Source organism: Panthera onca, chromosome B1, assembly GCF_046562875.1.
Source record: "Panthera onca isolate mPanOnc1 chromosome B1, mPanOnc1 haplotype 2, whole genome shotgun sequence".
Taxonomy (NCBI): domain Eukaryota; kingdom Metazoa; phylum Chordata; class Mammalia; order Carnivora; family Felidae; genus Panthera; species Panthera onca.
Window position 1 is genome coordinate 85,718,368 of NC_138342.1, and position 16,526 is coordinate 85,734,893.

At 38.2% G+C, this 16,526-nt stretch overlaps 1 protein-coding gene across 8 annotated transcripts in view; it reads right to left on the minus strand.

Annotated features, from left to right (window-relative positions):
- The window catches only part of MANBA (mannosidase beta), a 113,468-nt gene that overhangs the window by 45,821 nt on the left and 51,121 nt on the right, over positions 1 to 16,526 (minus strand). For all 8 annotated transcript variants that reach the window (XM_078445847.2, XM_078445848.2, XM_078445846.2 and 5 more), the window contains one exon: positions 2,723 to 2,874. In XM_078445847.2, the coding sequence (XP_078301973.2) occupies positions 2,723 to 2,874 (152 nt within the window). The remainder of the gene's footprint in view (positions 1 to 2,722; positions 2,875 to 16,526) is intronic.

Sequence of the window (16,526 nt, forward strand, 5' to 3'; positions counted from 1 at the left end):
TAGTGCTGCCATAAACATTGGGGTGCATGTTTCCCCTTCGAATCAGTATTTTTGTATCCTTTGGGTAAATACCTAGTAGTGCAACTGCTGGGTCATAGGGTAGTTCTAGTTTTAACTTTTTGAGGAACCTCCACACTGTTTTCCAGAGTGGCTGCACCAGTTTGCATTCCTACCAGCAGTGTAAGAGGGTTCCCGTTTCTCTGCATCATCGCCAACACTTGTTGTTTCCCATGTTCTTAATTTTAGCCATTCTGACTGGTGTGAGGTAATATCTCATCATAGTTTTGATTTGTATTTCCCTGATGATGAGTGACTTTGAGCACTTTTTCATGTGTCTGTTGGCCATCTGTATGTCTTCTTTGAAAAAGTGTCTATTCACGTCTTCTGCCCATTTCTTAACTGGATTATTTGTTTTTTCGGTGTTGAGTGTGAGGAGTTGAGTTTGATGGCAGATTTTGGATACTAACCCTTTATCGGATATCTCATGTGCAAATATCTTCTCCAATTCCAAAGGTTGCCTTTTAGTTTTGCTGATTGTTTCCTTCACTGTGCAGAAATTTCTTATATTGATGAAGTCACAATAGTTCATTTTTGCTTTTGTTTCCCTTTCCTCCAGAGATGTGTCTAGGAAGAAGTTGCTATGGCCGAGGTCAAAGAGATTGCTGCCTGACTTCTCTAGGATTTTAATGGTTTCTTGTCTCACATTTAGGTCTTTCATCCATTTTGAATTTGTTTATTTTAGTGTGTGCTATAAGAAAGTGGTCCAGTTTCATTCTTTTCTACATTTCTGTCCAGTTTTCTCAACATCATTGGTTGAAGGGACTGTCTTTTTTCCATTGGATATTCTTTCCCACTTTGTCAAGGATTAGTTGATCATACAGTCGTGAGTCCATTTCTGGGCTTTCTTTTTCTTTTTTCTTTTTGTATACATTTTTATTGAAATTCTAGTTAGTTAACATACAGTGTCTTGTTAGTTTCAGGTTTATGATATAGTGATTCAGCACTTAAGTACAATACCCTGGGGCTCCTGGGTGGCTCAGTCAGCTAAACATCTGACTTCAGGTCAGGTCATGATCTCACATTTCTTGATTTCAAAAATAAATAAACATTTTTTTTCAACCTTTTTTATTTATTTTTGGGACAGAGAGAGACAGAGCATGAACGGGGGAGGGGCAGAGAACGAGGGAGACACAGAATCTGAAACAGGCTCCAGGCTCTGAGCCATCAGCCCAGAGCCCGACGCGGGGCTCGAACTCACGGACCGCGAGATCGTGACCTGGCTGAAGTCGGACGCTTAACCGACTGCGCCACCCAGGCGCCCCAAAAATAAATAAACATTTAAAAAAATTTAATTATAAAAAAAGTACAACACCCTGTGCCCATCACAAGTGCCCTCTCTAATACCCATCAACTATTTAATCCGTGAGTCCACCCACCTCTCCTCTGGTAACCAACCATCAGTTTGTTCTCTATAGTTGAGAGTCTGATTCTAGGTTTGCCTTTCTCTATCTTTTTATTTTTATTTTTTTTCTTGTTTCAAGTTTTTATTTAAACTCTAGTTGGCTAACATATAAAAGAATATTGGTTTCAGTAATAGAATTTAGTGATTCATCACTTATATATAGCACCAATGCTCATCCCAACAAGTGCCCTCCTTAACATCCCTCATCCATCCAGCCCATCCTCCTCCCCTCCAGCAACCCTCAGTTTGTTCTCTATAGTTAAGAGTCTGTCTTACAGTTTGCCTCTCTCTCTCTCTCTCTCTCTTTTTTTTACACAGTTTAAAGTAAAAGCAAATTACTACAATTTTTGGCAAATTCTAAACACCGAATAATACGCTACAATGCATATCTATCCATATGTAAGTAAGTTAGATGTGTTTATTCTCACTTCACAAAGTTCATTTTTACTATCACAAAGCTTATAATCACAATCAGGAAATATTTTCTTGTAAAGTGCTCTTCTCAAAGCTTCAGATAAACACTTTACATTTTTTTTCTAGATTTAAATTTGTAAAGTTTTTAATGTTCTTTTTATTAAGGTAAAAGTAAAAGAATATGCAAAGAGCTCAGAATGAAGAGGTAAATATGGGTTTCCATTTTTTAAAAAGAATGCACAGAAATATTTAAGGTTTTTGTTTTTTTTAAAAAAGCCAAACTTGGGGCGCCTGGGTGGCGCAGTCGGTTGGGCGTCCGACTTCAGCCAGGTCACGATCTCGCGGTCCGTGAGTTCGAGCCCCGCGTCAGGCTCTGGGCTGATGGCTCAGAGCCTGGAGCCTGTTTCCGATTCTGTGTCTCCCTCTCTCTCTGCCCCTCCCCCATTCATGCTCTGTCTCTCTCTGTCCCAAAAATAAATAAATGTTGAAAAAAAAAATTTTTTTTAAAAAAGCCAAACTTAATCATTTTTTTTCCAGGAACTAACTATCCAAAATGTGCACGAGACACTTTCTTGTTCCTCCAGAGGAAATATATAATAGTTTTTTAAAAATTGGATGGTTTCAGCAGTCTCTAGTAGTTTAGCTGTTAAGACTATCTATAGCTCATGAGAGTTGAATATATGATTTAAAAATCCTTTCCATTCTAAAGTTTCCACCATCCCAGAATTCTGTCTTTTCTCTGAGTTCCTTTCACTGGAACCAAAGAAAGTAAAAAATGAGTAACTCTTTAGCTTTGTGGGACCGTTAATAAAAAGAAAAAGAAGAAACAAAAAAACAATAACTTACAAGTCAGAGGTTACTCGATCCTGGAATGAATCTGCTGGGATCCAGTTTGAGCCTTTCAGAAATATGGGCAATCCATTAATTTTGAAGTAGAAACTCAGACCTTGAGACCCTTCAATGGACTCTTCTATAAGTTCCACTGTCCTAAAATAAACCTATTATGAACAAAATTAAATACTCAATATCAAATTGAAAACATAAGCAAAAGAGGATTTTGGAGGGTTTTTTATGTTGATTTTATTCTTGAAAGAAAGAGAGAGAGTGGGAGCAGGGGAGGGGCACAGAGAGGGAGACACAGAATCTGAAGGAGGCTCCAGGCTCTGAGTTGTCAGCACAGAGCCTGACGCTGGGTTTGAACTCACCAATCATGAGATCATGACCTGAGCTGAAGCTGGATGCTTAACCCACTGAGCTACACAGGAGCCCCAAAAGAGATTTTTTTTGAAAAGGAAAGCAAACTTTTGAACAATTTACATGAAAATAATTTAATGTTAATTTCCTATTTGCTACGAGGCACTTAATGTGGAAATGCACATTTCAGAAAATACATATATATATATATATATATATATATATATATATATATATATATATAAAATAAATTATCACCAGATTCTGTAAATCTTTTAATAGAAAAAATATAGAAACTATTAAAGAGGAAATACATTCTAGTCTTCCTCATGAAATAAGCATTTGTAATTATATCAAAAGAAATATAAACAAAAACATATTTCACAAAAATGGGGGAGGAAATCCCACCAGTTAAACTGATGCATCTTTGATTGAAAAACACATTCTCAAGCACCTGAGCGTCTGACTTCGGCTCAGGTCATGATCTCGTGGTTCATGGGTTCGAGCCCCACATGGGGCCCACTGCTGTCAGCACAGGGCCCGCTTTAGATCTTCTGTCCCCCTCTCTCTCTGCCCCTTCCCTGCTTGTGTGCTCTCTCTCAAAAATAATAAATAAATCTTTAAAAAAATTTTTTTAAAAAGAAAGAAAAACACATTCTCATTTCAGTGTTGTTAAAATGTGTCCAAATGTGCATCTTAGAATCAAAGACATTCAGCACAAGGTATTTCACAATTTAACAACTTTCCAATCTTAATGGCACATTAGTGCACATTAGTAGTGATTTGTTTAATGCCAAATGTAATTGTAGCTAATTATCACATTAAACCCAATGTTTGAGAGAGCTCTGGAGATGCGCAGTTCCAACCAGAAGACGGAACAGGAACACACCCTGCAGTGTTATAATTGCAATGTGAGAGGAAGCTGAGACCTTTGTCCCTGTGACACTTTAGCCAGGTTTTCCCATAATTAAGGTGGAGCAGTAAGACCCTAGATAGGGAAGGTTGATGTTCTCATCCAAATCTTCATTCCTTCCAGTCATAAACTGGATCAAGGAATGAGGAATTTGATTCTACACCAACAAAGTCTAGCCTTGAACCAAGATTGTGTATTTCCTCTCTAATTTTAATTAATTAATTAATTTCATGAAATAAAAGTGCCCACCATTCTTCCACTTTCTTACCCTTGCCATTATTAATATGACAGGACAAACTGATAAGAGTTCTTTATGAGAAGACACAGATTAAGTCTTTGCTGAGGAAGATCTTGATGTGGAATTACCAATACCTGCTTTAGGGTTGCAAAATGTAAAAAGTATACAATGATTTTCACAGATAACTTTTAACATAGATCCAAACATCTAGAACAGTAGTTCTTTACATGTGGCCAGGGACAAGGGGATCCCCGGGCATCCTGCAGGGGGTCCTTGTGTTCAAAACGATCTTCATAGTAAACCTAAAACATCATTTGCCCTTTTCACTGTCACTCTCTTTTGACTGTATGAAGCTATATGTGTGTGATGACATCATCACTCTGTTGGTCAATAGAATGCATGCTTGCATACTCTGGTGTGTTCTAATTCTACAGTAGAGGTCTAGTATATAAAGTGTGTTTTGGGGTGCCTGGGTGGCTCAGTTAGTTAAGCGTCCAACTCTTGATTTCGGCTCAGGTCATGATCTCACAGTTCGTGGGATCCAGCCCTGCCTCCAGCTCCACAGTGACAGCACATAGCCTGCTTGGGATTCTCTTTCTCCCTTTCTCTCTGCCCCTTCCCCCTTCATGCGTGCACACGCACATGCTCTATCTCTCTCAAAATAAATAAATAAACTTAAAAAATAAAACTCATTTTAAAAATTAAAAAAAATAAAAAGATGTGTTTTCAGAGATTAACTCCATTTGTTCTTGGCTTCTACTGTGTTATTAGTAGCGGTGTCTGGTTATTTCTACTATAATCTCTGTAACCTACTGTCGTTCAATAAATTCTTCTTTTGAATCTCAAAGTTTCCCTTGCAAGCTACATGGAAATGCAAAAGGATTAGGTACCTTTTTAAAATTTATTTCACAGTGGTATTTTAAAATTTTCAAATGAAAATAAATTTTAACTGAAACTCATTTTAGAGTTCAATGTTTTATTTTATTCTAAAAAATTATTTATAATACACTTTTTCTTAAGGATGAATTGAGATTAGACAGGAGAGTCTCTTTCTGTTGTGCCCTAAAATGTGCAGATAGCACAACCAGAAGTTAACAGATTAAAGTTTACACCAGCAGAGCTATTTGGTATTTTGGTAACCAGAGGTGTATTTACTGTAACTGACAGAAGACAGAAACACATTTTTTTAAATGTTTATTTATTTTGAGAGAAAGAATGAGAGACAGTATGAATAGGGGAGGGGGAGAGAGAGAGAGAGAGAGAGAGAGAGAAAGAGAATCCTAAGTAGGCTCTGCGTTGTCAGTGCAGAGCCCCACGTGGGGCTCAAACTCATGAACCATGAGATCATGATGACCTGAGCCAAAATGAAGAGTTGGACACTTAACCGACTGAGCCACCCAGGCACCCCAACAGAAACACTTTTGAACAACCCTCCTCTTCTATATGACAAAATGATTTTCAGTAATAATAACGAAATGAAATAGTGATAATATCCAAAAAAGAAATGCAGATACTAAAAGTTTTCTTTCATTTAACTTTATATGAACAATCATGCCATTTTTAAATAAAATAAATATTAGAGTATAAAAAAAGAAAAGTAATGGATTCATGTATTTGATTATGTTAATGTGTTTTTAAAAAAAGTAAATAGGGGCGCCTGGGTGGCGCAGTCGGTTAAGCGTCCGACTTCAGCCAGGTCACGATCTCACGGTCCGTGAGTTCGAGCCCCGCGTCGGGCTCTGGGCTGATGGCTCAGAGCCTGGAGCCTGTTTCAGATTCTGTGTCTCCCTCTCTCTCTGCCCCTCCCCCGTTCATGCTCTGTCTCTCTCTGTCCCAAAAATAAATAAAAAACGTTGAAAAAAAAAAAAAAAGTAAATAATGTATCTGTATATTGGTTCATTATAGAAATGAATAATATTTGCTATTTTGAGTCTTAACTTCTAAACATGTCAAGAACTTTGTCAAAATTGACCTTCTTTGTATGTATATGTTTTATAAAGACTATAGCCAGATTTGTCAATCTATCCTTGCATAGTTGATAGAAAAACACCTTTTCTAATTTAATTTAGAAATATGTTTTCTTTTTTTTAATTTTTAAATTATTAGTATTTTTTTTTATTTGAGAGAGAGAGAGAGCACAAGTGGGGAAGAGGGGCAGAGGAAAAGAGAGAGAGAGAGAGAGAGAGAGAGAGAGAGAGAATTTTAAGCAGTCTCCACACTCGGTGTGGAGCCCAAAACAGGTCTCAATTCCAAAACTCCTGGGATCATGAACCGAGCCAATATCAAGAGTCAGATGCTCAGCCAACTGAGCCACCCAAGCACCCCTAGAAACATGTTTTTTCAAATGAAGCCCAAAATATACAAATATTTTGGGAAAGTATTAGACATAAAGGCAAGTTTGACAGAGATTCATAAAAGTTCCATTTCTCATTAAATCCCAAAAAATGCAGTAGTACCCATGCCTTTGTTTATTTAGATCCACTCAAAGTGTTTACAAATGCTTCTGGAGTGAAAAATTTCCACATCCCAAGTATGTCTTCTGAAAGTAAAAGAATTAGAGAGAATGGCTGAATGATAGTGAACACAGACATTATTTGATCCATGGCTTTAGAACAACTGTCCAGTTCTTGGTGAAAATGATTGGGCTAGGGGCACCTGGGTGGCTCAGTCCGTTAAGGGTCCGACTTCAGCTCATCTCGCAGTTCGTGAGCTCAAGCCCTGCGTCAGGCTCTGTGCTGACAGCTCAGAGCCTGGAGCCTGCTTCAGATTCTGTGTCTCCTTCTCTCTGCCCCTTCCCTGCTCGCTCTCTCTCCTCTCTCTCTCTCTCTCTCTCCCTCTTTCTCTCAAAAATAAACATTAAAAAAAATTTTTTTAAAAGAAAAGAAAATGATTGGGCTATTCAACATTGTTATTTTGCTTTGTAAGACTAGAATCTTTTGTTGTTCCTCTTGACACTCTTCTTCAGAATTTGATTTTTTTTTCTATGTAAATGTTCATTTCCTTTCATTTTTTTGTTGCATAGTAAATAGGTTTTGCCTTTCTGTGCACTCCAAAGAAAAGTTTGAAAGCTTGGTATTTCACTGTACGTTGTTCAAGGCAGATTCTGGCTATCTGAAAATATGTTTGTATCTGATTAACCTCATCTAAACTTCTATATGGGGGTGGGGGGTGGGGGGGGTTGGAGATGACTGAAAAGGGAAAAACTGCGGTAGCCAAGAACATAATCTGAGCTGATTCTCATTTGTCCACATTTCTTTGTGTCACACAGTACTTCCAAGTTGAGATCAACTTTTCAAAATTTACTGTGCCCTAGCTTCATAATGAGCATTCCATCTTGTCTAGGAAAGACTTTCTGTAGCTTTTTCCAACAATGAGGTGAGATTAAAAAGAATGAATAAAATTTTTCCAAAGTTCCAGAAAACATCACACATGAAGAAATCTTTCCAAAAAAGAAAATTCCACAAGGTTGAAAGAATGATTTCCAGAAGACAGAAATAAAATCTGAGATCAATCTATTTGATTTTTGTATGAATTCCGCTGTGAATACTGGCCAGATATGCAGCACTCTTATTTTGCTGACCACAACGGAGGTTTATGAAACAACCATCCACTTGTTTCAAGATACCTTCTGTGAGTTCAGCTGCAGTCTTTCCAGAAATAGAAGAAGGACTTCTTTACTTCAACTCTTACCACCTTTTACACAGCAAATCTGATTACCTGACATATTTAATTTCTATGAAACATCTGAAGTGCTATCAACAAAGAAATCCAAGGTATGTGGGGTTTTTGTTTAATATCTGCCACAACTAAAGCACACCACTGGTGTCATGTTTCACTTTGATTCTTTCTTTAATTTTAAAACAATTAACAACAAATCAAGAATTTCAATTCCAGAGACATTAAGATTAGTAAAATATTTCATATATGAATTCAAATATGCACTTACCGAACAAAATATTACATACTGCACATCACAGTTCACACTGTCCTCTAAGTTTTTTTTTTAACATAGGTTATTTTTTTAGAGCAGTTGAGATCCCTAACAAAATTGAGGGGAAGGTACAGAAACTTCCCATATCCCCTTTACCCCCAAAATGCACGGCCTCCCCCATTACCAGCATCCTCCACTACAGAGGTACATTTGTTCCAACTGATGAACCTGGGCTGACACATCATTATCACCCAAAAACCATACGTTACATCATACTTCACTCGTGGTGCGTTACACTGTATAGGTTTGGACAAACGTATAACTTGAAATGTATGTATCATCACGGTATCATACAGAGTCATTTCACTGCCCTCACAATCCAGTATGCTTCACCTATTCATTGGTCCCTCCTCTTCACAGCCCTTGGCTACCACTTATCTTTTCACTGCCTCCAAAGTTTTGTCTTTCACAGAATGTCATATAGTTGGAGTCATACCATATGTAGTCTTTTCAGATTGGCTTCTTAAGCTTCCTCCAAGTCTTTTCAGGGCTTCAGAGCTCATTTCTTTTCAGCATTCACTAATATTCCACCGTCTGGATCCACCAGGTCTATTTACCACCTCACTTACTGAAGGACACCTTGATTGCTTCCAATTTTTGGCAATTAGGAATAAAGCTTCTGTAAACATCTATGTACAGATTTTGTGTGGACGTAAGTTCTCACTCATGTAGGTAAATACTGAGCAAATTGATTGCTGGATCATATGGCAGGAGTATGTTTAGTTTTGTAAGAAACTACCAGACTGTGTTCCAAAGTGACTGGCTGTACCATTCTGCATTCCCACCAGCACGAATGAGAGTTCTTGTTGCTTCACATCCTTGTCAGCACTTAGAATTGTTAGTGTTCCAGGTTTTGGCCGTTCTAATAGGTGTGCAGTGCCATCTTGTGTTAATTTTCATTTCCTGATGACATGTGATATGAATAACTTTTTATATACTTATTTGTCATCTGTATCTCCTCATTGGTGAGGTTTCTGTTAAGGTCTTTGGCCCATTTTTTAATTGAGTTATTTTCTTACTATTGAGTTTTAAGAGTTCTACCTGGATATATTTTTAAAGTTTGTTTATTTATTTATTTATTTATTTATTTATTTATTTAGAGAAAGAGACAGACACGCACCCGTGCAAGTGGGGGAGAAGCAAAGAGGAGAGAGAGAATCCCAAGCAGGCTTTGCACTGTCAGCGCAGAGCCTGATGCGGGGCTCAAACCATGAACTGTGACATCACGACCTGAGCTGAAATCAAGAGTTGGATGCTTAACCAATTGAGCCACCCAGGCTCCCCTTTCCTGTATTTCATGTAACAAGATATATCTTTTACAACTATTTTCTCCCATCTGTGACTTGTCTTCTCATTCTCTTGACATTGTCTTTGGCAGAGCAGAAGTTTTTAATTTTAATAAAGTTCAGCCTATCAATTATTTCTATTTACAACTTTAAGCATAAAAATAAAACTCCAAAAAGGTCACACTAAAGTAACTCATGCTGAGTTTTTTCTTTTTTATAATCACTATGCTGTTGCTGTTTCTAATCTACTTCTAAATGCAATATGTAATAAGACGGGGACTGAGGGTGTAAACTATGTGCACAACTATTTTAAACTGTTATAAACTTACTTTCAAAATGACTATATGCAGCAGAGTCTCCATGAACCTGGGGACAACTATATAACTAAGAGTTCTCCAAATTTACTTCCATGTAGAATATAACATTTATTAAAGGGTTAATAATAAAAATGTGCTAAATTGAAGCATACATATATGTTATTGAAACTCAAGAACAATCGCACAGATAGGTAAAACTTAGACCAACAAAACATTTTGTGGGGAGGAGTATTTAATCACTGACATTATATAGAATTGTCAGACATACTACTAATAAAATATAGGCCAATCTGTAGTCTACACATAGTGTACCCACTTAACTGCCTGCAGATAGTTAGCAGGGCTAACTGCTCCCATTGCCCAGCTCGGATAAGCCACTGCCCATAGCCATTTTGGAAATGTTTAACTAAAATTCGACAGGAAGAAAGACAAAAGGGAAATGTACTGAGATGAACAGTGTCCTTCAAAATTCCTGTCACTCAGAAATTCAGAATGTGATCTTATTTGGAAATAGGGTCTTTACATATACAATTAGTTATTAAAATGAAATTTTACTGGATAAGGATGGGCCTTAATCCAATGGCTGGCATCTATGTAAGTAAAGCAGAGACACACGTGGAGAGAAGGCCATATGATGACAGGGGCAGAGACTGAAGTAACACATCTACAAGCCAAGAAATGCCAAGGATTACCTACAACCACCGGAAGCCGGAAGAGGCACGGAAGGAACATGGCCTGCCAACATCTTGATTTTGGAATTCTAGCCTCCAGGATCGTGAGAAAGTTAAGTTATTTTTGTTCTAAGCTATTCCATTTGTTATGGCTGCCCTAGGGAACAGAGGACATACAGAAGGAGACACACTTGACAATCTCTGTGAATTCTCTGTATTGATCAGAAGTACAGAGCGGTCAGAAATATAGCGTGATTATTCTGATTTCCCTATTTTTTTGGCTATGTACTTTTAAGGACTTTAGAGAGCCAAGAGCAGCACTTAGAAAGAAAAAGAAAGAAATCTCACTGGCATTGTGTTCTCTTTCTGCCCTGTAGATACTGCAAAGATGAAACTGGGAACTTAAGAAACAAAGAACAAAGCAAAGTTTGAAAAAAGAAGAGAGAGGAACAAATTTCCATTATTTTTCTAATTATACTAGCTAGAGGCAATCATTAACCTCTTCTTGCTTGGGAAATATGCAACGCAATTTCTAATTGTGGAATACATATTATTACATTATTTTTTCTATTTCCCTACAATAATTTAATTGGAGAATCTTGATGCCAGGTCAAATACAAACAACTACCTTCTGTTGCTTTTAGCGAGAAGATTTAGTTTTGGGGGTGAATACATGGGAGAATCTTATAAAATACAGTAAAATCTTGGTTTGCAAGCATAATTTCATTCTGGGAACATGCTTGTAATCCAAAGCACTTGTATGTCAAAGCGAATTTCAAGAACCATTGGCTCAGTTGTGATCATGGGACATTTGGCATCACATACTGCTCGTATCGCAAGACATCGCTCATTCATCAAATTAAAATTTATTAGAAATGTTTGCTCGTCTGGGGGAACACTCACAGAACAAGTTACTCACAATCCAAGGTTTAACTGTAAATTACGCTAAAGAGAAATATCAACTAATTGATTTCCTATTTTTCCAGAAAGGCAAACCATGGTAGCCCTTCAAAAATACTTATTGTGCCTTTAACACATATTAGGTAGGTAATTCAAGTATAATCAATTTGTAGGATAAAAATAATCAATTAACCTGGGCATAAAATGGCAAAACAGTGATTAGGAAGATTTTTTTTATTCCATTTACCCCAAGCAGCCTCCCCCACTACACTTATACACAAAACTTTCTTTGTTAAAAGAAAGCTGACTCCACCAGACTTGCATTCTAGGGTCCGTTTGAAAGGACTTGTTGGACAGAATTTATAATATCACAACACTTATCTTTTTATTTTTTAATTTATTTTTAAAGGACCTGCTACTTTTTTTATATTACCTCCCTTCATACTTACAGTATGTGCCTCAAAGTTACTTCTTTCAACAACGAAAAAAATTTTTTTTCAGTCATCAAGATACACTTTCCTGTTCACAAAGAAATGTAGTCCCTTCTTACGAGATCCAGACCATCTCTGCTGCATTGGCCGTATCCACAGTTTGTAACTCCCCCAACACCTTTTGCCTAAGTCAACTGCGCTGCTGTCTTGGGACATACTCAGTAAACAAAAAATTAAAATGTGTATGTCTAATCTCAATGGAAGAGAGACAAGAAAGATATAAAACTGAAGCAAGATAGATTTCAATGAGATGTTTTAAAAATCGGAATAGTTTTACATAAGGCAAGCCCAGGATACAAACGGAACCATCAGAATATAAGAGTGAGAGAGGTGAGATAAGGAGGAGCCAATAATGAGAGAAAAAAAAAGTCCTGCTACAAAAGCTAGTGTTGGGGAGCATGCGGGCATATGGAGTAAAAGTGAAATATAAGCACTCTTGGAAGGCACGTTTACATGCTCGATCAGAGCTGACCTACACATGCCCTATGATCCGGTGATACCACTTCCAGCAGAAATGCTGTTGGGAGCATATGTGTTCCAACTGATAATCAATAATGTTCATAGTAGCATTATTCAGAGTAGCCAAAATTGGAAACTACCTAAATTTCAAGAGCAGAATGCATAATACAATGAAATATCATACACCAATATAAACAAACTATAGCTACACACAACAACCTAGGTAAATGTCACAAATATAATGTTGAGCCAAATTAGCCAAACACAAAAGAATACACGCTATGTGGTTCTAGGTACACAGGCAGACAAAAATAAACTCTAGTGTCAGAAGGCAGGACAGTGGATCTTTGGGAAAGAGGAAGGGGCAGTGATTGGAGAGGCTCACAGAGGGTGGGGGAGCTTCTGAGGTGCTAGCAATGCTCTATTTGTTAATCAGGATGACTGTTCTTTTTCTAATCATTCATTAAGCATTTCACATATGTTCTGTGTATTTTTCTATATATGTGTCATACTTCACGATAAATAGAAAATAAAAGAAATTCCAATCCGACAGCATGGATGGACTTAGAGGGTATTATGCGTGTTTTTTTAATGTTTATTTAATTTTGAGAAAGAGAGAGACAGAGAGACAGAGAGACAGAGAAACAGAGCACGAGCTGGGGAGGGGCAGGGAGAAAGGGAGACTCAGAATCTGAAGCAGGCTCCAGGCTCTGAGCTGTCAGCACAGAGCCTGACATAGGGCTCGAACTCACCGACTGCAAGATCATGACCTGAGCCAGTCAGAGGCTTAACCAACTAAGCCAACCAGACGCCTGGAGGGCATTAAGTGAAATAAGTCAGATAGAAAAAGACAAATACCATATGATTTCACTTACGTACGTGTGGAATCTAAAGAACAAAGCAAACTAAAGCAGAAACAAACCCGTAAATACACAGAACAAACTGATGGTTGTCAGTCAGGAGGGGGTGTGAGGTTGGGCAAAATGGGTGGAAGGGGAGTGGGAGGTATAGGCTTCCACTTATGGAATAAGTATGTCGTGGGCATAAAAAGCACAGCATAGGGAATATAGTTAATGGTTTTGCAATAGTGTGGCAGATGGTAGGTACACTTGTGAGCATAGTTGTCCCATCACTATATTGTACACCTAAAACTAATGTAACATTGTGTGTCAACTATTCTTCAATTAAGAACAAAGGAGAAAAGAAAAGAAGTCCCACTCTGACATACTCCCACCACATAAAAGCTGGGAAGAAATAAGACTGAGATTCCTGCCAAGACACAGATAATGATGGCAAGTAGCTATCAAATTCTTTGCTTGTTGAAACACTGGTAAGTCTGAAACCATCCGAAAACATAAAGAACTTTAGGACTGGCAAGATACCGAATTCCCTGTAAGGACTACCCTGGAAACAAAGGTGAATCAGGTATTATCTTTCACTTACCAAATCTGTCACTAATCTATACTTAAAATCTAAATTTCAAAACAAACACCGATTCCTGAAACTTCCAAAGAGCTCAAATTTTTGTTTCCTTCTAGTTTCCTCTTTTGGGCAAGCACAGAATTGTGGGGAGGCACAAAGATCATCTGATCCAACTTCTACCTTCCAAGCCAAGTGAACAAATGGACATAAATACTCTTCAAAGTCCCCACTGCAAATGGATGCTGAGGTGTTTGTTCCTCAGTTGCTCATTCTAGCGTGCACAACCTTGACCACCACATAACCTCTCCTGTGGGTGACCTTGGTCTCACGTGCTCTACTTTAAGTTCGCTTCGTTCTCCACCTCTATCCTATTACAGTGAAGGAAAAATTTCATAAATAACAAGTTACAGAATTAGCAAACATGTCCTCAGCTCTACTACTCTTCATTTTAACATTCAAGTATTTTCAGATTTGGCCACCAGGAGCACATTAAACTGGTTCCTGGGTCCTTCTGACTTATCCCATCATTGTTGAGTACCTTCTTACTTTGTAGTGCAGCAAGATATTTTAAGTGCCAGCCCCAGCATTACTCAGCTCTCCGAAGAGCCCTGATCCCTTTAAGTAGACAGCTTTACCAAGATCTGAACACTACTCTGTTGATTGTTACTATAGCACCACTGTTACAGTACCTGTGGGAAGGCCTGGAAAGAGCTAGGAAATGTGTATGTGTGTGTGTGTGTGTGTGTGTGTGTGTGTGTGTGTGTGTGTCTGACTGAAAATAAACACACACACACGCATTTACATCTGTATTTATTTCTATTATTATCTATGTATGCTGAAAATCATGAGTTTACACTATTAGCTCCAATTCCAACCCATTCTAGCTTTTCTCTTTTCTGTATCTATACCACCTTCCTCCATCCATGAAAAAGCTGGATCTCAGTAGTTCAATATACTTACTTATGTGCACACTCTCCTGTATGTAACCAATCTTCTGACCCCAACCGGCCATCATTACCACTTGGCTCAGGTGTGGGTCCCACACCATTTCTAAGAGTCTCCTATACTCACTGGCTCTACTTTCTCACCTTGAGTCATTTTTTGACCCACCGCAATCTGACTTCCATTTTGGTCAGGTCTTGCAGTCATTTCCTTATTACCAAATCCAAAGAATATTTCTTACTCCTTTTCCAACTTGAGTTCCTTATAGCATTTGACACTCTTTGAACATACTTTCTTCCTCTGGCTTCTGTGACTCCCCCCTCAACTGGTTTTGCTTCTACTTCTTTGGTCATTTCTTCTTCAATTCCTTTATGGGCTTCTTTTCTCCTCCCACATTTAATTATCATGATTCCCTGGGGTTTTGTCTTAGCACTCCTCCCCATGCAGTCCCCAAGTAGCTCATCCCCTCCCATGGCTAAAATGAACTTATTCTGTTGACTTACACATCTCTGTCTTTAATCCACATGTAATTCCTAAGATTCAGACCTATATAATGAAATGCCCATCAAATGTTATTCCTTGGCTATCTCTCAATCACTCAATACAAAACACATCTAACACAGAAATAATTTCCACTCCATCCCATCTCTCAAACCTCTTCTTTCTGAGTAATTGAGTTCAAAGACCATAAATACAACCTGTTCAGTGGGCCAAACCAACAACTTAAGAACTATTCTTTATTTTTTTTTAAGTATATTTATTTTGGGAGAGACAGAGAGAGACAGGGAGAGAGGAGCAAGAGCAGAGAGAGAGAGACAGAGAGGGAAAGAATCCCAAGCAGGCTCCACACTGTCAGCACAGAGCCCAAACTGTGAGATCATGACCTGAGCCAAGATCAAGAGTTGGGAGCTTAACCAACTGAGCCACCCAGGCGCCCCAAGAACCATTCTTAATTCATTCTTCTCTCCCATTCTCACATCAACAAGTCTGATGGTATCAACTCCTAAATCCCTCTCAAACTTATTTCCTCAGCAATTCTGTAGACTGAGCCATCATCATTTTGGGCCTCACTCAATCACCATCACAGTCTTCTAACTGGCCCCCATTCTTGTCATTCTTCCAATCTGATCTGCACAATCTTTGTAAAACAAATATCATTATGGCTCTTTCCTTAAAACCCTTCAGAGAATTCCCACTGCCCTGAGGGCAGCCCAGTTCCTTCACACGGCTTACTAGGCCCTACGTGATCTTGCCTTAGCCTACCTTTATGATACCATCTCCTGTTCTACTTTAAACTCAAATGCAGCCACATTGAAATGACTTTCACCTCCAAAAACACACAATATTCCTTTGAGTCCCTGGGCCCTGACATATTCTTGTCCCTCTGCCTCTTTGCTACATTGCTTGGTCAAATTCTACTCATCCCTTAGACCATAGACATTACCTTCTCTGGAATCTCCCCAGAATGCTCCTGTTCTGTGCTTCTACAGTACTCCATATTTCTCTAGAATCCTTATTACACTTTATTGCAATTGCTTGCTTACTTATTTAATTTCCCAACCAAATTATTAGCTTTATTAAGGCTTCAGAGAGAAAGGTCTTATTCGCTGCTCTATCACCAGAGCCTAGCAAAGTGGCCGAAACACAGTAGATTCTCCCTTAGTTTTTAGTAATGAATGAGTCTCAAAAGTAACAAACTCTATAGCAGCCACAACCAAATGGTACACTTCACAGACACACATTAACACAAGCATGGGGAAACACATCTTCCTTCACTCCTGTTGCTGGTCAATTTAAAAAATGGCATCTTTAAATGTAATAAACAA